Source organism: Scyliorhinus canicula, chromosome 26 (genome assembly GCF_902713615.1).
Source record: "Scyliorhinus canicula chromosome 26, sScyCan1.1, whole genome shotgun sequence".
Lineage (NCBI taxonomy): Eukaryota > Metazoa > Chordata > Chondrichthyes > Carcharhiniformes > Scyliorhinidae > Scyliorhinus > Scyliorhinus canicula.
The window spans coordinates 11,080,451-11,103,032 of NC_052171.1; the positions used below are offsets into that span (position 1 = coordinate 11,080,451).

At 52.9% G+C, this 22,582-nt stretch overlaps 1 protein-coding gene across 1 annotated transcript in view; it reads left to right on the top strand.

Annotated features, from left to right (window-relative positions):
- The window catches only part of LOC119957432 (prosaposin-like), a 70,494-nt gene that overhangs the window by 46,321 nt on the left and 1,591 nt on the right, over positions 1-22,582 (top strand). The window contains exons 7-10 of the mRNA XM_038785498.1: positions 10,996-11,176; positions 14,747-14,880; positions 16,986-17,063; positions 17,888-17,998. Of these exons, the coding sequence (XP_038641426.1) occupies positions 10,996-11,176; positions 14,747-14,880; positions 16,986-17,063; positions 17,888-17,998 (504 nt within the window). The remainder of the gene's footprint in view (positions 1-10,995; positions 11,177-14,746; positions 14,881-16,985; positions 17,064-17,887; positions 17,999-22,582) is intronic.

Genomic DNA, 22,582 nt, shown 5'->3' on the forward strand with positions numbered 1-22,582 from the left:
TGTGTAGATGGCGGCCAAGGCCCAGGACAGGGCTGCCCTCTCACAGGGCCTGGGCCACTTGGGCATTGTGCTCCGGAGTGTGGCCCAGGTCCAGCGGGCCATGGCTGAGAGCGGCGGGGGCATTGCCCTGGCACGGCCCAAAGAGAGGTGGCTCAATTCCAGAGGGGGATGGCGCAGTCACTGGCTGATGTGGCACAGACCCAGATGGTGGTGGCACAGTGGCAGTGTGATATGGCGCAATCCCAGATGGAGATGGCCCCCCTCGCTGTACTCCATTGCCGTGAGCGTGCAGACCCTGTTTGAGATGGCAGCTGGCCTCCAGGACTGGCAGCGCCAGGGGGTTTGCCACGTCCCACGGTGTCGCCTGGGGATCATCAGGAGGGAGGAGGTGATGGGGGTTGGTGCTGGTGACTCCCGCAGGGGAGATGCCAGAGCACCGCAGCACCTCGTGCTCCCCTCTCCTGTCTCTGGCACATCACATGGGCAGCGGGCAGAACAGGGCAGGGCAGCGCCAAGCCATCTGGGACACCCGAGCAGCAACCGGGCTCATGCCAGGCCCGGTCGCCCGGAAGACGGCTGGAGATCCACCTGGGTGTAGCATTTGGGTCTGTAAGGCCAGGAAATTAGACACCAGTTAGGTTGGCACCCAGGTGAATGGTGGGACGTGTAACCGTGGGCAGGATCAGACGTTGGCAAACGATGTGGAGCACCAGAGCTCATCGCAGAGCAGATTGTCTTATCCTCCATCCCATGCATCGTATCCGCTGTCAGTGCCAACCTAGTTGGTGACCATGGAAGCGATCAGAACGTGCATTGGCCCTTGCACACACCTTGTGCAGCCTCGGCCCACACCCTGGCTTCCCCGCCTCCTCCATGACAGACGAGGGCTGGGGTTCACCGTCCTCCTCCATCACATGGCTCCCTCTGCTGCGTGGTGTTGAGGAGGAGGATGCAGCAGGCCACCACCACGATGTGGCCCGACCCTCTCGGCATCAGTCCCTCCAGAGCGGTCGAGGAGCCTGAACTGCACCTTCTGGATGACGAAGCGTCGCTCGATCACACCCCCTTGGTCGCGGCATGGTGGGCGACGTTGCGCCGGGCCTCCGGGTCCGGAATGGTGTCATCAGCCACGGCTGCAGCGGATAACCCCTGTCACCCAGGAGCCAACCCGACAGCAGGCGGGCACTGGACGTGGGCAGGAACCATCGGGTGAAGTTGGCACGCATGCGGGTCACACACCAGCTGCACGTTCATCGAGTGGAATCCCTTTCATAGAATCATAGAATTTACAGTGCAGAAGGAGGCCATTCGGCCCATCGAGTCTGCACCGGCTCCTGGAAAGAGCACCCTACCCAAGGTCAACACCTCCACCCTATCCCCATAACCCAGTAACCCCACCCAACACTAAGGGCAAATTTGGACACTAAGGGCAATTTAGCATGGCCAATCCACCCTAACCCGCACATCTTTGTGACTGTGGGAGGAAACCGGAGCACCCGGAGGAAACCCACGCAGACCCGGGGAGGATGTGCAGACTCCGCACAGACAGTGACCCAAGCCGGGAATTGAACCCGGGATCCTGGAGCTGTGAAGCCACAGTGCTAGCCACAATGCTACCGTGCTGCCCAGTTGGTGATTAGCCTGCCATGGGCTGCTGCTCATTGAGTGACAGGGATCCCGTCGATCCCGGGGCACCTCAGCAATAGTGGCGAACCCCACTGCTCGGGGTTCTCCGACCCCCCCTCCCGCCAGGTTGGGGAATCGCGGGGGGCGGGGTGAATTCCGCTACGCAACTCCGACGCCAGCTGCCGAATTCGCTGGCACCAGTTTTCGGGCGTGGGCAGGGATCGCGCCGCGCTGGTCGGGGGCCATTGGCATTGCCCCCCCCCCCAGCAATTCTCCGGGCCCCGAGGGCCAAGCAGCCAACCATTTTCGGCCAGTCCCGCCGGCGTGAAATAGACGAGGTTCATCCCGGCTGGACCTGGCTTGAAGGGTGGTTAGCGGGGTCCTCGGGAAGGGCACGGAGGGATCTGACCCCGGGGGGGGGAGGGCACGGTGGCCTGGCCCGCGATCAGGGCCCACCGATCTGCGGGCAGGCCTGTGCCGTGGGGGGACTCATTCTCTCTTACAACTGTCATGGGAGTGTACCTTTAAGAAATGGGTGTTTATCAAATAGCGGCAGTGATGTCAGAGTGTGGGTGCGGCCTCTGTACGGCTCCACCATGGCCAGCGCGGAGAAGAAACCCTTTGCGCATGCGCAGGATACACGCCAGCGGTTCTGCGCATGCGCCGGCCGGCGGAAGCCCTTTGGCGCGGGTGGGCGCAGAGCCAACTCCTCCAGCGCCGGCCTAGCCCCCGGAAGTGCGGAGGATCCCGCACCTACCGGGCGGCCCAACGCTGGAGTGGTTCACTCCATTCTTGCCGCCGGTACCGGCTGCCCCGTCGATTGCGGGAGAATCCCGGCCAATATTCTATAAGTAACCCTTAATCTTTCCTTCCAACAACCATAAGACAAATACGCCCTTCAACACAGAAATCAGGTTTAAATTCTCTACTGAGAACAGTTATAACTTTGAAATGACCCAAATGAACACACTTTAACTTGTAGAGAGATCCATGCACATCTGCTAGCTTTCACTTTCTCAAAGCGTAAGTAAAAGCAGACAAACAGCCCAGCTCCACCCTCACCCTGACATCACTGCCGCTATTTGATAAACACCCATTTCTTAAAGGTACACTCCCATGGCAGTTGTAAGTATTGAACCCGTTCCCAAAATATGAAATTATTGTCGCTGTATTCAAATGATGTTTATTTTTTAGAAATAATTTTTATTGAAATTTTTTAAATTTAAACAATCCCGCCATGTCACTGATCCAGGTCTCCACACTTGGGGGCCTTGCATCCTTCCACTGTAGCAGAATCCTTCGTCGGGCTACTAGGGACGCAAAGGCCAGGACACCGGCCTCTTTCGCCTCCTGCACTCCCGGCTCTACGGCAACTCCAAAAATCGCGAGTCCCCAACCTGGTTTGACCCTGGATCCAACCACCCTGACACCGTCCCCGCCACCCCCTTCCAGAATTCTTCCAGTGCTGGGCATGCCCAGAACATATGGGCGTGGTTCGCTGGACTCCCTGAACATCTGGTGCACCTGTCCTCACCCCCAAAGAACCTACTCATCCTAGTCCCGGACATGTGGGCCCGGTGCAGCACCTTAAGTTGGATGAGACTAAGCCTCGCACATGAGGAGGAAGAGTTGACTCTCTCCAAGGCATCCGTCCAAGTCCCGTCCTCTATCTGCTCCCCAAGTTCCTCCTCCCATTTAGCCTTCAGCTCCTCCACTGATGACTCCTCCACCTCCTGCATTACCTTATAGATGTCAGACACCTTCCCCTCTCCGACCCACACCCCCGAAAGCACTCTGTCCATCGTCCCCCGCGAGGGGAGCAAAGGGAATCCCTCTACCTGTCGCCTAGCAAACGCCTTTACCTGCAAGTATCTGAACATGTTCCCTTGGGGAAGCCCAAATTTATCTTCCAGTTCCCCCAGGCCCGCAAACCTCCTGCCAATAAACAGGTCCCTCAATTTACTGATGCCCGCCCTTTGCCACCCCCTAAATCCCCCATCCTCGTTCCCCGGAATGAACCGATGATTGCCACACAGTGGAGCCTCCATCGAGCCCCCTGTTTCCCCCCTATGCCATCTCCACTGTTCCCAGATTCTTAGGGTCGCCGCCACCACCGGGCTTGTGGTAAACCTCTTAGGGGAGAGCGGCAACGGCGCCGTTACATAGAACATAGAACATTACAGCGCAGTACGGGCCCTTCGGCCCTCGATGTTGCGCCGACCTGTGAAACCATCTGAAGCCTATCTGACCTACACTATTCCATTTTCATCCATATGTCTATCGTGACCACTTAAATGCCCTTAAAGTTGGCGAGTCTACTACTGTTGCAGGCAAGGCGTTCCACACCCCTACTACTCTCTGAGTAAAGAAACTGCCTCTGACATCTGTCCTATATCTATCACCCCTCAATTTAAAGCTATGTCCCCTCGTGTTGGTCATCACCATCCGAGGAAAAAGACTCTCACTGTCCACCCTATCTAACCCTCTGACTATCTTATATGTCTCTATTAAGTCACCTCTCAGCCTTCTCCTCTCTAACGAAAACAACTTCAAATCCCTGAGCCTTTCCTCGTAAGACCTTTCCTCCATCCCAGGCAACATCCTAGTAAATCTCCTCTGAACCCTTTCCAAAGCTTCCACATCCTTCCTATAATATGGTGACCAGAACTGCACGCAGTACTCCAGGTGTGGCCGCACCAGAGTTATGTACAGCTGCAGCATGACCTCGTGGCTCCGAAACTCAATCCCCCTGCTTATAAAGGCTAGCACACCATATGCCTTCTTAACAGCCCTATTAACCTGGGTGGCAACTTTCAGGGATTTATGTACCTGGATGCCGAGATCTCTCTGTTCATCTACACTACCAAGAATCTTGCCATTAGCCCAGTACTCTGCATTCCTGTTACCCCTTCCAAAGTGAACCACCTCACACTTTTCCACATTAAACTCCATCTGCCACCTCTCAGCCCAGCTCTGCAGCTTATCTATGTCCCTCTGTATCCTATAATATCCTTCAGCACTATCCACAACTCCACCGACCTTCGTGTCATCTGCAAATTTACTAACCCATCCTTCTGCACCCTCTTCCAGGTCATTTATAAAAATGACAAACAGCAGTGGCCCCAAAACAGATCCTTGCGGTACACCACTAGTAACTGAACTCCAGGATGAACATTTGCCATCAACCACCACTCTCTGTCTTCTTTCAGCTAGCCAATTACTGATCCAAACCGCTAAATCACCTTCAATCCCATACTTCCTTATTTTCTGCAATAGCCTACCGTGGGGAACCTTATCAAACGCCTTACTGAAATCCATATACACCACATCAACCGCTTTACCCTCATCCACCTGTTTGGTCACCTTCTCAAAAAACTCAATAAGGTTTGTGAGGCATGACCTACCCTTCACAAAACCGTGTTGACTATCGCTAATCAACTTGTTCTTTTCAAGATGATTATAAACCCTATCTCTTATAATCTTTTCCAACATTTTACCCACAACCGAAGTAAGGCTCACAGGTCTATAATTACCAGGGTTGTCTCTACTCCCCTTCTTGAACAAGGGGACAACATTTGCTATCCTCCAGTCTTCCGGCACTATTCCTGTCGACAAAGACGACATAAAGATCAAGGACAAAGGCTCTGCAATCTCCTCCCTGGCTTCCTAGAGAATCCTAGGATAAATCCCATCTGGCCCAGGGGACATTCCAAAATTTTCCAAAATTGATAACACCTCCTCCTTTTGAACCTCAATTCCATCTAGCCTGGTCGACTGAACCTGAGTATTCTCCTCGACAACATTGTCTTTCTCCAGTGTAAACACTGATGAAAAATATCCATTTAACGCTTCCCCTATCTCCTCTGATTCCACACACAACTTTCCACTACTATCCTTGATTGGCCCTAATCTTACTCTAGTCATTCTTTTGTTCCTGATATACCTATAGAAAGCCTTAGTGTTTTCCTTGATCCTATCTGCCAACGACTTTTCGTGTCCTCTCCTCGCTCTTCTTAACTCTCCCTTTAGGTCCTTCCTGGCTAACTTGTAACTCTCAAGTGCCCTAACTGAGCCTTCATGTCTCATCCTAACATAAGCCTTCTTCTTCCTCTTGACAAGTGCTTCAACTTCCTTAGGAAACCACGGTTTCCTTGCTTGACAACTTCCTCCCTGCCTGAGAGGTACATACTTATCAAGGACACGCAGTAGCTGTTCCTTGAAAAAGCTCCACATTTCGATTGTACCCATCCCCTGCAGTTACCATGGCACCCAGGCTCGTACCTCTACATGACGCCATCTCCATTCTTTTCCATGCCGCCCCTCCCCCCTCCATCACCCATTTACGCACCATTGACACATTGGCCGCCAGTAGTACCCCAGAAGGTTGGGCAGCGCCAGCCCGCCTCTATCCCTCCCTCGCTCCAGGAACACCCTCTTCACTCTCGGAGTCCCATGTGCCCACACAAAGCTCAAAATACTGCTAGTCACTCTCCTAAAGAAGGCCCTGAGGATAAAGATGGGCAGGCACTGAAAGAGGAACAAGAACCTCGGAAGCACCGTCATTTTGACGGACTGTACCCTCCCTGCCAACGATAATGGCAGCATGTCCCACCTCTTGAACTCCTCCTCCATCTGATCTACAAGTCTGGTGGTTATGTTTGTGAAGAGTCCCCCAGTCCCTGGCCACCTGCACCCCCAGGTACCTAAAGCTCTCCCCTGCCCGCCTAAGCGGGAGCCTCCCAATTCCTTCCTCCTGGTCTCCAGGGTGCACCACAAACACCTCACTCTTGCCTAAATTTAATTTATAACCTGAAAAGGTCCCAAACTCAGCTAGCAACTCCATCACTCCCGGCATCCCTCCCACTGGGTCCGCCACATACAGTAACAGGTCATCGGCATACAACGACACCCTATGTTCCTCCTCACCTCGCACCAAACCTCTCCACCTCTCTGAATCCCTCAACGCCATCGCCAGCGGCTCGATTGCCAGAGCAAACAACAAGGGGGACAGGGGGCAACCCTGCCTGGTCCCTCGGTAAAGCCGGAAGTACTCCGACCTCCTCCTATTCGTGGCCACGCACGCCATTGGGGCCTCATATAGCAACCTTACCCATCTAATGAACCCTTCACCAAATCCAAACCTCCCCAACACCTCCCATAGGTACCCCCACTCCACTCTATCGAAGGCCTTCTCCGCATCCAGTGCCACCACTATCTCTGCCTCCCCCTCAACCGCCGGCATCATAATGACATTCAGCAATCTCCGCACATTCGTGTTCAGCTGCCTTCCCTTCACAAAACCTGTCTGGTCCTCGTGCACAACCCCTGGCACACAGTCCTCTATCCTGGTGGCTAGGATTTTTGCCAGCACCTTAGCATCCACGTTGAGGAGAGATATGGGCCTGTATGAACCACACTGCTGGGGGTCCTTGTCCCTCTTTAAAATTAACGTGATCAGCGCCCGCGACATCGTCCCCCCTTCCCACGCTTAATTGAGTGTCCGCACCAGCAAGGGGCTCACTAGGTCCACAAACTTTTTATAAAATTCCACCGGGAACCAATCCGGCCCCGGTGCCTTCCCTGACTGCATCTGCCCGATCCCCTTAACTAGCTCCTCCAGCTCAATCGGCACACCCAGCCCCTCCACCTGCTCCTCCTGCACCTTCGGGAAAGAAAGCCCGTCGAGGAACCTCTTCATTCCCCTCCTCTCCCCCGTTGGCTCCGACCGGTACAGTTCCCCGTAAAAGTCCTTGAAGACCTCATTCACCTCTACCCCCTTCCGCACCACATTCCCACTCTTGTCTCTCACTCCAGCAATCTCCTTAGCCGCATCCCGCTTACGGAGCTGATGAGCCAGCATCCTACTCGCCTTTTCACCATGTTCGTACACTGCCCCTTGTGCCTTCCTCCACTGTGCCTCCGCCTTTCTAGTGGTCAGCAAATCAAATTTAGCCTGCAGGATGCGCCTCTCCCCCAACAGTCCCTCCTCTGGTGCCTCTGCATACCTCCTGTCCACCTCCAGCATCTTTCCCACCAGTCTATCCCTCTCACTCCTCTCGCTCCTCTCCCTGTGTGCTCGGATGGATATCAGCTCCCCACGAATCACTGCCTTCAGGGCTTCCCAGACCATTCCCACCTGAACCTCCCCCGTATCATTCACCTCAAGGTACCCCTCAATACTTGCCCGGACCCTCCTACACACCTCCTCCTCCGCCAACAACCTCACATCCAACCGCCACAACGGACGTTGGTCCCGCACCTCCCCCATCTCCAACTCTATCCAATGCGGAGCGTGGTCGGAGATTGCAATGGCCGAATACTCGGCCTCCTCCACTCTCGGAATCAGTCCCCTACTCACCACGAAGAAGTCTATCCGAGAGTAGACCCTATGTACGTGGGAGAAGAAAGAGTACTCCCGTGCCCTCAGCCTCACAAACCTCCATGAATCCACCCCACCCATCTGGTCCATAAACCCTCTCAGTACCTTGGCCGCCGCCGGCCTCCTACCCGTCCTAGAGCTGGACCGATCCAGTGAAGGATCCAACACCGTATTTAAGTCCCGTCCCCCCATGATCAGACCTCCCACCTCCAGATCCGGGACCCGTCCCAACATACGCCTCATAAAGCCCGCATCGTCCCAATTTGGGGCATACACACTAGCCAGTACCACCTTCTCTCCTTGTAGCTTGCCCCTAACCATCACATACCTACCCCCCCTTATCCGCCACCACCTCCGATGCCTCAAACGACACATTTTTCCCCACCAGAATCGCCACTCCCCGGTTCCTCACATCCAACCCCGAGTGGAAAACCTGCCCCACCCATCCCTTCCTCAGGCGGACCTGGTCCGCCACCTTCAGGTGGGTCTCCTGAAGCATTGCCACATCTGCCTTTAGCCCCTTCGGTGAGCCAGTACCCTCGACCGCTTCACCGGCCCATTCAACCCTCTCGCATTCCAGGTGACCAACCGGATCAGAGGGCGTCCCGCCCCCCTCCCCCGTTGACTAGCCATAGCCCGTCGACTGCCCGCCCCAGGCCAGCATCCCCTGCTCGACCCCGTCCCCATAGCGACAACCCCTCACCTCTGTCTCCCCAACCCCCACCAGCTCCTTCCTGACCCGACCAGCAGCAACCCGGTATTCCCCTTTCCCCCCCTCCCTCCCCCCCAGGCTAGGAACCCTCCCAGCCGCGAACCGTCCTCCATTGTACTTCCGGGGGTCAGTTAACTTCTGCTGACCCCGGAAACTCCCGCCAATAGCCCGACCCCTCCCAAAGTGGGATCATCCCCCAATCTATCGCTCTTCCAGGGGAAGAACAAGTTAAGGTCCCGCCTCCCCCCGTCATCGTCTCCGCCCCCCAGCCCCGCAGTGCGGGAAACCAGAGGAAAGCCCGCGCTTTCGCACTGCCCCACCACACCCTTCTGACGCAGCTCCCAAATATCAGCCCCACTCCATACCCCCAACCTAACATAGAATACAACAAACCCCCCCAACCCTCCCCGCAAGATACAAAACTCAAACAATGCCCCACAGCAAAAAAAACATAACCGAACAACACCCCCATAAATAACCATATCAAAATTGCAAAAGTACAAACAAAAAAGAAAATGAGAACACAGCAACAGCAGAAACCAGCAATAAAGCATTACAACCGACCCCGCAACCCCCAACCCCTAGTTCAAGTCCAGTTTCTCCGTCCGCATAAAGGCCCACGCCTCCTCCGGGGAATCGAAATAATAATGCCGGTCCGAATAAGTTGCCCACAGGCGCGCGGGCTGCAACATTCCGAACTTTATCTTTTTCCTGTAAAGCACCTCTTTCGTCCGATTAAATCCGGACCGCCGCTTAGCCACCTCCGCACTCCAATCCTGGTAGATCCGTACTACCCCATTCTCCCACTTGCTGCTCTTCACCTTCTTGGCCCAGCGCAGCACGCACTCCCGATCACTGAACCGGTGGAACCTCACCAGCACCGCACGCGGGGGTTCATTCTCCTTAGGCCTCCTGGCCAGTACTCTGTGTGCTCCCTCCAGCTCCAAGGGCAGATGGAAAGACCCGGCCCCCACTAGCGAGTTCAGCATTGTAGCCACATAGGTTGTCAGGTCCGACCCCTCCAGCCCCTCCGCAAGGCCCAAGATCCGCAGGTTTTTCCGCCTCATGCGGTGATCAAGCTCCTCGAAGCGTTCCTGCCACTTCTTGTGGAGCGCCTCGTGCCCCTCCACCTTACTCACGAGGATCCCGGCCTCCTCCTCTCGTTCAGCGGCCTGCGTCTGCAACTCCTTGATGGCAGCACCCTGGGTGGTCTGAATCTCCGACAGCCTTCTGTTCGTTTCCTGCAGAGAGCTCAGTACCTCAGCCTTGAAGTCTGTGAAGCAGCGCAGGAGAGCAGCTTGCTGCTCCTGGGCCCACTGCTTCCACTCCTCTGGAGCTCCGCCGGCCGCCATCTTGGATTCCTTCCCCCATTTTTTTCTGGGGAGCTGCTGCCGTTTTTTCCCCCTTTCCACTCCGAGTTCGAGTCATGGACTGCGGGGAAAGTCGATCAGCACACCTTCTCCCACCGGGAGACGTCGAAAAATTTCCGTTTTGGGCTCTAAAAAGAGCCAAAAAAGTCCGTTTAAATTGCCGCCACCGGAAGTCTTCAAATGATGTTTTGCTGGACATGGTAATGGAGGTTGATACAGTCACTGAAATCAGTGTCATTGCCTGCAAAATGTTACAAATAACTGACAGAATATTTTCCCATCAAAATAACAATATTGCACAATAGTGTTGAGTCAAATTTGGACTTGTTGGTTTGTTTAATAGTCACGGCAGGACGGCCAATAGGGTGCACATAAATTTACACAGTTTTATATCATCGCAGCTTTTAATATTAATGACTCACTTCCTGTCTCTATCGGACGATATTTGTAACCCAGATGCCAAAATGGGTGTGATCATTTTACTCATAGAATTACTGAATCATAGAATTCACGGTGCAGAAGGAGGCCATTCAGCCCATCGAGTCTGCACCAGCTCTTGGAAAGAGCACCCCCATTTAAGCCCAAGCCTCCACCCAATCCCCCGTAACCCCACCCAATGAACTGTCTGTATAGTGCTGTGACCTATGACCTGGAAGTGATGATACGGTCTACTTCCAGGTACTGTACTGGAACACCGGTGGGCTCCGCCTCTGGCTCCGCCCTCACAGGGGCGATATATTTGTACAGCAGACAAGTTCCTGGATAATAAAGCCTTATATTCACTCGTTCTCACGGTCTCGCAGTGAATTGACGGCACAGCACAGTTACAAACGGGATCGGAAGTGCAGAGATGCAATTGTGCTGGAGGTTTTATGCTGTTCCTTTAAATGTTCAACTTGCATTTACAGAAATACAGCGCCAAAGAGATCGGGAAGATCTGTTCCCAGCTGCCAAGAAAATACGAGGTAAAATGCAAAGAAATAATTACTGATATCAAGAAAGATCCATCTGCCAACCTCCAAGAAAAATACACGCCCAAGAAAATGTGTGTAAAAATGACCCTCTGCTCTGAAAAGAAGAGGGACATAGGTATGTGTCCAAACCACCAGAGATCAACATCTTAAAGCAGGAGGCAAGCATTCATTTGAACCTCATGGGGCTGGATTCTCTGCCTCGTGACACTGGGAACAAGAATTGCGACCGGGTGGAGAATCTGGCGTCAAGCACAAATTGAGTTTGTGTCTAGAACCGATTAACACATCTATACATCTGAACCCAGCAAGAATTTTTATCAATTACAAACATAAAGGCAGCTGTGAATATAACCTGTTTATGACACTTAATGACTTTCCCCTTAACTGTTCCAATTCAATAACAAAATCCAATTAACAATAAAAAACCTTTTTTTAAGGGTGTGGCCAAGCACTCTACCTTCTCACTTGAAGGGGACTCGGCCTTTCCCTGGGATTCTGATCCAGGTCCAACCGGCAGATTCAAGCTTTTTCCAGGAAAAAAACTTTAACGTCACCAAGGCTGTTTGCCACAACCGATCGGCTTTTTACCGGAACAGCTTCTAAAATGAAAACATAGAAAGACAGGGCAAAACGTTCTCCTGAGTCCACAGCAGTGAAACTGAAAGACCCGCTCACCTCGCAGCCACAGCCCAACTCCACCCACCAAATGACATAATTGAGCCCATGTGATAAGACAAAAATCTTTCTGAAAGGGGCACTCACATGACGCCTTGAAATGCTCAGAAAGCTTCCAGTCATCTGGAAGCCTACCCAGGCTGCCACTCCCATCCTCCAGCTGTATCGTCAGGGGGAATGGGTGTGGCCAAGCTCAATCAGGGGCCCAACAGGTGTTGCCACTCCTCAGAAACGCTGCCCCACTGCAGAAGAGGCCGGATTCAGCAGGCGCACCCCAATTAGAGGGCACCTGCACCCTAGCCTTTGGAACCCCCCCTGGTTCTCTGCCCATCTCAGGGCAGAGGGCTCACCAGGACCCCCCCACCCACTCTGTGGATCTCCTCCTGGTAATCTGTGACAAAAACAAACTTCCTCCCCCACAACCCTTTGTGCCCAGATGGCACTGTCAGGCTGGAATGGGTGCCAGGCTGGCAATGCCAAGGTGCCAGGTTGCCCATGCCAGGGATGGGGCCCTGGGGTGCCCTGCCCTTATGGGGTGGGGCGAGAGGGGGCTCGAGGAGCCCTAATTGGTAAATTAGAATATTGGGGGGGACGGGCTCCCCGATCTCTTCCTGCACTCACGTCCCCCATAGGGCCCCCCAAAAATTTCCCGTTTGAGAGCGGTGTCGCTCCGAGCGTGCCTGCTCCAGGAAATACCCCGTTATTCCAACCCATCTCGAGGAGAGCAAAAGATTTTGCTCCCCTCTCCTAAACTGAGATCGTGGTTACATTTTCCGCATCGCGCGCGGACCCGGTCTCCATCGACTCGCAGCAGGATCTCCTGCAGGCTCTGAGAAATACCCCCTTATTCCAACGGGGCTCTGGATATCTTCACTCAATCGTGCCCAGAGCTTGAGTCATATCTCGCTTTCCCACCCTGCTCTCACCCACGCCCGTCAGCCTAACAATTGAGGCTTGGCATGTAAAGGTACCTAAATGGGCACTTAAATACCCTAATAGGAGAAAGGGCAGTCTCCGACCTAAGACCCCGCCCCTCCCCTCCCCCCCCCCACCGTGGAATTGCAACAAAGCCACAATCCTGGAGGGAACTCCATCCAGTAGGATGTGGAGGCTTTGTAGAGGCTACAGAAGAGGTTGACCAGGATGTTGCCCGGTATGCAGGGCATTAGCTATGAGGAGAGGTTGGATAAACTTGGGATTGTTTTCACTGGAACGATGGAGGTGGAGGGGGCGACCTGATAGAAGTCGACAAAGTTATTAGGGGCATGGACAGAGTGGATAGTCAGAAGTAGTGGTCGTGGCTTAAACGGTAAATATTTTTAGGAAGAAGAAAAGTCCATTCAACCACATTGAATCTGCCTGCCCCCCACTCTCGGCAAGTACATTTCAGTAAACTTATCCTCATGTCACCGTTTTGCCTGTTGGTTTAAATCGGTGTGCTTCGCATGCAGCACGTATCCTGATATTAGAAAATATGTTAACTTTTCCCAGTGTTGCGGCTTCAACACAAAGCTTTCAAATTCGTTTTGTCCTGTTCAGGAATGGCAATGAACCCATCAGAGTTTAATAAGAACATAAGATTAATAAGAACTAGGAGCAGGAGTCGGCCATCTGGCCCCTCGAGCCTGCTCCGCCATTCAATGAGATCATGGCTGATCTTTTGTGGACTCGGCTCCACTTTCCGGCCCGAACACCATAACCCTTAATCCCTTTATTCTTCAAAAAACTCTCTATCTTTACCTTAAAAAGCATTTAATGAAGGAGCCTCAACTGCTTCACTGGGCAAGGAATTCCATAGATTCACAACCCTTTGGGTGAAGAAGTTCCTCCTAAACTCAGTCCTAAATCTACTTCCCCGATGTTATCACCTGCCTGCTTACCATTGGTGGGGACTAATGACAATCCCACAATCCTTTGGGAGTATGAGCTTCCCCAATGAGGGGGGGGGGCGGAGAAATCATTAGCAGACTCCCTGCATAAATAGAGCTGGCCAGTTTGGAACCAGCAGAGAGAGAAGAGTGAGCATCAAGGGAAGTTGCTCTGCTGTTGTGTATATATATGTTATTGTAAATAAATGTTATTTCTTTGTATCCTGAAAACTGGTGCTAGATTCTTCGTGGCCCTCACAAAACTGGCGACGAGGATGGGATTCGAACCCACGCGTGCAAAGCACAATGGATTAGCAGGCAGGTTATAACACCCTTATTTTGAGGCTATGCCCCCTAGTTCTGCTTTCACCCGCCAGTGGAAACAACCTGCCTGCATCTAACTTATCTATTCCCTTTATAATTTTATATGTTTCTATAAGATTCCCCCCCCCCCCTGCATCCTTCTAAATTCCAACGAGTACAGTCCCAGTCTACTCAACCTCTCCTCGTAATCCAACCCCCTCAACTCTGGGATTAACCGAGTGAATCTCCTCTGCACGCCCTCCAGCGCCAGTACGTCCTTTCTCAGGTAAGGAGACCAAAACTGAACACAATACTCCAGGTGTGGCCTCACTAACACCTTATACAATTGCAGCATAACCTCCCTCGTCTTAAACTCCATCCCTCTCGCAATGAAGGACAAAACTCCATTTGCCTTCTTAATAACCTGCTGCACTTGTAAACCAACTTGTTGCGACTCATGCACTAGCACACCCAGGTCTCTCTGCACAGCGGCATGCTTTAATATTTTATCATTGAAATAATAATCCCTTTTACTATTATTCCTACCAAAATGGATAACCTCACATTTGTCAACGTTGTATTCCATCGGCCAGACCCGAGCCCATTCACTTAACCTATCCAAATCCAAATTAATCACAACAATGTCTCTCGTTCTCTTTCTTTGATGTATGTATTTCCCCAGGGAGAGTGAAACAGGAGCTTAATTGGTGCCAGCTGAACATTTTTCCTCATTTTCCAGCTGATAAATTTAAAGTTCCATTGATTGCTTCCCAGGAAAGAATTGCGTTCAATTCTTCACACTGTTCAATCTGAATCTCTCCCCCATTCCCACAATGCAGTGCTGCCCATGATGGTCTGTGATACATGTGAGGAAATAATGCATCAGCTCCAGTCAGCTCAAAAGCCGGGCTCAAAACTGGATGTGGTTCTGTCTGAAGTTTGCAACTCGTATTTTGATGACTCCAGGTCGGTGGTGAGTTCTTGTGAGGGGAAGTTGAAAGGGCTTCTGCAGACCGCGTTGAGATCAGGTAATGTACAGGGACCAGGATGTCGCGATAACTATAGACCAGTGAGACCCCGGTAACTATAGACCAGTGAGCCTTACTTCTGTTGTGGGAAAAGTCTTGGAAAGGTTTATAAGAGACAGGATGTATAATCATCTGGAAAGGAATAATTTGATTAGAGATAGTCAACCTGGTTTTGTGAAGGGTAGGTCGTGCCTCACAAACATTATTGAGTTCTTCGAGAAGGTGACCAAACAGGTGGATGAGGGTAAAGCAGTTGATGTGGTGTATATGGATTTCAGGAAAGCGTTTGATAAGGTTCCCCACGGTAGGCTATTGCAGAAAATACAGAGGCATGGGATTCAGGGTGATTTAGCAGTTTGGATCAGAAATTGGCTAGCTGATCGAAGACAAAGGGTGGTGGTTGATGGGAAATGTTCAGACTGGTGTCCAGTTACTAGTGGTGTACCACAAGCATCTGTTTTGGGGCCGCTGCTGTTTGTCATTTTTATAAATGACCTGGAGGAGGGCGTAGAAGGATGGGTGAGTACATTTGCAGATGACACTAAAGTCGGTGGAGTTGTGGACAGGAAGGATGTTGCAGGTCACAAAGGGACATAGATAAGCTGCAGAGCTGGGCTGACAGGTGGCAAATGGAGTTTAATGCAGAAAAGTGTGAGGTGATTCATTTTGGAAGGAATAACAGGAAGACAGAGTACTGGGCTAATGGTAAGATTGTTGGTAGTGTGGATGAGCAGAGAGATCTCGGTGTCCATGTCCATAGATCCCTGAAAGTTGCCACCCAGGTTGAGAGGGTTGTTAAGAAGGCGTACGGTGTGTCAGCTTTTATTGGTAGAGGGATTGAGTTTCGGAGCCATGAGGTCATGTTGCAGCTGTACAAATCCCTGGGGCGGCCGCATTTGGAGTATTGTGTGCAGTTCTGGTCGCCACATTATAGGAAGGGTGTGGAAGCATTGGAAAGGGTACAGAGGAGATTTACAAGAATGTTGCCTGGTATGGAGGGAAGATCTTATGAGGAAAGGCTGAAGGACTTGAGGCTGTTTTCGTTAGAGAGAAGAAGGTTAAGAGGTGACTTAATTGAGGCATACAAGATGATCAGAGGATTAGATAGGGTGGACAGTGAGAGCCTTTTTCCTCGGATGGTGATGTCCAGCACGAGGGGACATAGCTTTAAATTGAGGGGAGATAGATATAGGACAGATGTCAGAGGTAGGTTCTTTACTCAGAGAGTAGTAAGGGCATGATGGCAGACTCCCGGGATCGATGTGGCTCGCCGTGCCTCACGAGCTCTAACGCGATCCCGCAAGACGTGGCGATGTGAGCCCCGCCCATTCTGGGCCGCATCACCATTTGGCAAATCCGCATATTAGAGTGAGGCAGCTAGTCTCACTTTAACACGGAGTTCCTGGAGGGAACCAAGACTTTGGGATCGACCCCCCCTTCGGCTCGGGGGACGCCGTTCAGAACCGGTCGATGACCAGACGGAACGGCACTCGTGGGGGTCTGCCAGGTGATTGGAGGTCCACAGGTGCGGGACCTCTGGGTACGGGTGTGCCCTGGCACTGCTGGTGCTCCCTGGGCACCCTGGCACCCTGACAGTATCATTGGGTGCCAAGCTGACGTTCTTTGCTCGGCGGTGATCGAGTTGTGGTGGGGGGGGGGGGTGGGGGGGGGGGTGGGGTTGCTCTGCTTGGATGGGGGGGGGTTGAGGCGGGGGGACCTCCTGACAGTTAGATGGGACTTGAGGGTGGGCTCGGGGTTGGGTCGGGGGGTCCTCCCTCCACTGAGGGGTTTCGGCGAGGGAATAGCGTTGGATAGCGTTGTCTTCCACGGCGCTGCGAGGGCCGGGAAACACGGCGGATCGCTCTCGGGTGAGGGACATAGTTCCCAGTCGGTTAAACCGTGACAAACATTTTCTTTTTGCTTTCTGATTCTGTCTTGTCACCCTTGTTGGAGCCACTTGGGTCTGAAGAGCATTGAATCAATTTAAATTATTAGGTGCACGAGATTGGGGTTGGCTTACTTTCTTTTCTATTTAATCTGATTCTTACAGTGTGAACAGTTTATTCACTCCAATGAACCACAGCTCACCATTCTGCTTCAGAACCAGGAGCAAAGCGACGTCTGTTCAGTAAGTCTGAAAGTTAACACTCCCGTCCTCCAAAGGGGAGGGCATTTCCCCGTGACAAAGCTGAGAGGAAATATGGGGATGGCTGAAGACATCACAGCCAAAATACCATGGGCTGGATTCTCCAAAAATGGGGCTCGCCCCCCCCCCCCCCCCCAGTAAAAACGCTGGCGTTTCACTCCCCAGTTTCCTGCAGGGGTCCAGCAGGGACTTGGGGAGTGAAACAGAGTTTAGGCCGCGGATACGGGCCCCCGCACCTCCGGTTCTGAGTCCGCGCATACGCACGATGGCGGCCTCCAACAGCCGCGCCAATGGCGGACTCGGACCAGGTGAGGTGGATTGGCCGGGCTAATATTGTCCAAAATAGTTAGGTGGGGTTATGGGGCGGTGGAATTGGGCCTAGGCTCTGTTGGAGCCCAATGGCGGCCGGCACCAAGAAGCAAGATCCCCCCACCCCCACCCCGATCGGCCTCGCGCCCCTGCATCGGACAGGCCCGATCGCTGCCCCAGCCGCCCATAGCCCGCTCCCCCCCCCACCCTGGGTGATGGATCCCCCCCCCCCCCTCCCCCACCAGTGAGGCCCGGAGTCCTTGCTGCTCCAGCTCACTGGCCGAATAGCCACTTGGCCAAACAATAACCAAGACCCAGAGAGCTGTGCTGATGGGAAGATTCATGAGGGAGAGGGGGGGGGGGGGGTCAACGTTTCACTGCTCCTTCAATGATGTAAAAACAGCAAAGTGTACCCTTTTGTTAATCTGTCAGACAGCTGTATAAACAGATATTCATTCCAGCCTTGATCTTTATCATCATTGTGTATTCACTGACAGGAACTGTCTATCTGTAGAAGACAACGGATTATTGAAATACTTGGGCCGGATAAGTGTACTTGGGGACCAGCATACTGGTGTTCTGCCCCGGAGAGGGCCCGGGAGTGTAACGTAAGTAGCCCTTGCTCCAACAGAGCCTAGGCCCAATTCCACCGCCCCATAACCCCACCTAACTATTTTGGACACTATTAGCCCGGCCAATCCACCTCACCTGCACATCTTTGGACTGTGGGAGGAAACCTCATTTGCAGATCACCTCATTCAATGGACGCCAGGGAACAATGGGAATAGAGCCCTGTAGCGAGTGCATTTAGCTGGGTGTTTCCCAGCGCTCGGAGCGCTGAGACGCACCACACTATTGAATTCCAATCAAGGCGGATACAGGGCCTCAGTAACGAACATCCAACAAGGCCGCACTTAGTCCAGTTTTCTGCACTCAGGCGTTCCAGTCGCCGGAACGCCTGAGTGAGATGGGGGGGGGGGGTGCCGTTTTTAAATGGCGTCTCAATCTGAGACTCCCCTGCACCCGCGCTGGGCACTTCCAGGCCCGATCTGCAGTGCAGGGAAAATGCCAGCTTGGCAATGCCCCTGCCAATTGGCGAGGCATTGATCGGGCCCGGGGTGCACTGCGTGGCTGTGGCTATGGAGGATGGCGGGGGGGGGGGGGGGAGTCTGGGGACCCCTTTATAGTGAGTTGGACATGGGGGGGGGAGGTGTTACGGGGGGGGCGCCACGTTGGGGAGTTCCCCGTTGACCGATCTACCCTCATGGCCGTTAGAAAAACATGGCTGCACGCGCTTGCTATGGAACTCGATTCCCATTTGGGCCCGAAGTGTCGTTAGAAAGTGGCGGGGAGATCGACAGAACAGACGGAAAACTCCTAGCAAATCCCACCACAAATGACACTTAAAAACCTTTCCATTAGATCACGCTCAGAGTTAATGCTTCAAGTCCTATCACTCTTTGCGAGAGCTCTAAGGAAGAGTGATACGGACTTGAACGATATATCAGATGTGCTTCTGATCCTCGCCCACTTTGTCGTCCTTTTGCATCAAAGACAATCACAACGGCCAACAGGAAGAACATTCAAACACGACAATCCCACAGATCATTATGAGCAGATGGAATACAATGTTGACAAATGTGAGCTTATCCATTTTGGTAGGAATAACAGCAAACGGGATTATTATTGAAACGATAAAATATTAAAGCATGCCGCTGTGCAGAGAGACCTGGGTGTGCTAGTGCATGAGTCACAGAAAGTTGGTTTACAGGTGCAACAGGTGGTTAAGAAGGCAAATGGAGTTTTGTCCTTCATTGCTAGAGGGATGGAGTTTAAGACTAGGGAGGTTATGCTGCAATTGTATAAGGTGTTAGTGAGGCCACACCTGGAGTATTGTGTTCAGTTTTGGTCTCCTTACTTGAGAAAGGACATACTGACAATGGAGGGTGTGCAGAGGAGGTTCACTAGGCTAATCCCAGAGCTGAAGGGGTTGGATTATGAGGAGAGGTTGAGTAGACTGGGACTGTACTCGTTGGAATTTAGAAGGATGAGGGGGGATCTTATAGAAACATATAAAATTATGAAGGGAATAGTTAGTATAGATGTGGGCAGGTTGTTTCCACTGGCGGGTGAAAGCAGAACTAGGGGGCATAGCCTCAAAATAAGGGGAAGTAGATTTAGGACTGAGTTTAGGAGGAACTTCTTCACAAAGGTTTGTGAATCTATGGAATTCCTTGCCCAGTGAAGCAGTTGAGGCTCCTTCATTAAATGTTTTTAAGGTAAAGATAGATAGTTTTTTGAAGAATAAAGGGATTAAGGGTTATGGTGTTCGGGCCGAAAAGTGGAGTTGAGTCCACAAAAGATCAGCCATGATCTAATTGAATGGCGGAGCAGGCTCGAGGGGCCAGATGGCCTACTCCTGCTCCTAGTTCTTATGTTCAATTCATGAAATCTCTGGTCAAGGTTACGATTACAGGAACTGGACCAGCCAACAGGTTACCGCGATGTTTTCAAAACTCAGAGATGTATCTATTGTATATAGGTAGGAGGAGAATTTAACTTGGAAAAGGGTGGAAGAAAACAGGGAACGACACACCGGTTAGTCTTGCATCCAGTCTGAAGGAAAATGCTTGAGTCCATTACAAAGGGGCCCTTTGGGGCCTCACGGTAGCATGGTGGTTAGCATCAAGGCTTCACAGCTCCAGGGTCCCAGGTTCGATTCCCGGCTGGGTCACTGTCTGTGTGGAGTCTGCACGTCCTCCCCGTGTGTGCCCTCCCCGTGTGTGCATGGGTTTCCTCCGGGTGCTCCGGTTTCCTCCCACAGTCCAAAGATGTGCGGGTTAGGTGGATTGGCCATGCTAAATTGCCCGTAGTGTAAGGTTAATGGGGGGGTTGTTGGGTTACGGGTATACGGGTTACGTGGGTTTAAGTAGGGTGATCATTGCTCGGCACAACATCGAGGGCCGAAGGGCCTGTTCTGTGCTGTACTGTTCTATGTTCTATGTTCTAAAGGGGCTGATTTAGCACACTGGGCTAAATCGCTGGCTTTTAAAGCCGACCAAGGCAGGCCAGCAGCACGGTTCGATTCCCGTACCAGCCTCCCCGGACAGGCGCCGGAATGTGGCGACTGGGGGCTTTTCACAGTAACTTCATTGAAGCCTACTCGTGACAATAAGCCATTTTCATTTCATTTCATTTCATTTCAAGATGTGATAACCGGACACTTAGAAATGTTTAGTTAGGATTTGACAAAGTCAGCATGGATTCACGAAGGGGAAATGATGTTTGACAAGCCGACAGGAGATTTTTGAGGATGTAACTAGCAGAGGGTAGCACGGTGGTTGGCACAGTTGCTTCACAGCGCCAGGTCCCCAGGTTCGATTCCCGGCTGGGTCACTGTCTGTGCGGAGTCTGAACGTTCTCCCCCGTGTCTGCGTGGGTTTCCTCCGGGTGCTCCGGTTTCCTCCCACAGTCCAAAGATGTGCAGGTTAGGTGGATTGGCCACGCTAATTTTCCCCTTGTGGTGGTATGGATATGAGCACTGCCATTGGTGCAGAGCACTGGCTTCCCATTGGCTCTGGCTGGTCATGTGCCTCTCGTCCGATTGGTTGGGACTAGTCATGTAACTGCTCTCCAATTGGTCGAGAGGCAAGTCGGCCCCGCCTCCGAGGCGGGGTATAAGTACCCAGAGTTCCCGGCGGTCGGCCATTCTCTGTAGTCGACCACCGGGCTAACAACTAGCTGATTAAAGCCACAGTTCGGATCCTAAATGTGTCTCGAGTCGAATTGATGGTACATCACCCCTTAGTGTCCAAAGATGTGCAGGTTGTGTGTGGTTATGGAGGTGGAGCAGGGGAAGTGACATAAGTAGGGGGCTCTTTCAGAGGGATAGTCTGAGCAATGGCCGAATGGTCTCCTCTGCACTGTGGGGATTTTATGATTCTTTGACACGGGAATCCAGTTCATTTCAGTGTTCCTCTGGACATGTAGGCCCTCACTCATTCCGATATCGTGACCATCCAACGTAGCCTTGTGCCTTTCCTCTGTGACCCTGGGCCCTATCACCATTTCCCTTGAGATTCCTTCCCTATTTATGAAGCCATGATTGTCCAAATGCCCACTCTGACCCTGTGTATTCTTCTTCTCCTCATCCCCGTCTATGCTTTTGCCTGTTTCCATGACCATTCCGTGACCCACGGATGTCTGCCCCTGAGTCTGGACTGGCCAAATCCAACGCCCCCTGTGACTGTGGCTGTTTTCCCTGCCACCCAAGAAACCACAGTTATGTCCAAGGGGCCAAACCTTACCACCAACAATCCCGCTCCTCAGGCCGATTGGCCATCGCTGCTTGGAACCTCCCCCACCCCTCCTTACAGGACCACCACAGTCAAGGACCCCAGGCCCGGCTCTCCCCCGCACTTGCCCGCAGCTGAATCTTCACCGTTCCCTGCCCACCGCCCTTGTGCCCGGGCAATGCTGCCGCCACCCTTAGCCGTACCCCATTATGATGGGGCCAAGCTCCGGAGCACCGTTGCAATGTCCAGGTAGCTCTTGCTCATGGCCACCCTGTCTGGCGTCTCGTCCACCGTCTGCACCATCTGTACAGAGTGCCCCCCCCGGCTTTGGACATCCTAACCCATGGCTGATACCTTTACAACCAAGGCCTCCACCTTGGTGCTATCCATTACGGTCGACTCCCCCCCCCCCCCCCCGGACTGGTGTTCCAGGGGTGTCTCGGGCTGGCATCTGGGGGGGTGGGGGGGCTCCCTTTGCTGTCCGTTGCCGTTGATATCTTCTTGGGGTTGTGGCCGTGTGCGGGCATAGTGGGGGGGGGGGGGGGGTGCACCAGAAAGGCCCGCTACGTCGTCAGGTCATCCTGCAAGACTCACGACATGACACGGCACGGATGGCGGGTTTGGGTGGTGTGGGGGTGGTGGGTGGAGCGGTGGGTGGGGTGATGTGAGGATGGCGTGGGCGGGGGGGGGGGGTGGTGGTCTGGGCGTGGTGGGGAGCGTGCCACAGGGACACCGTGCTAATTTGATTGCCCAATGCTGACCGTCACCTTGGCAGCTGCCCTCTCTCCTGGCCCTCCGACCAGGCCCAGTGCCCACAGCTCCACAACAGTGCGGGGGGGGGGGGGGGGGTCACAGGTCCTTCTGTCTCTCTCTGCGGTTGTGCGGCACCTTCGCCTG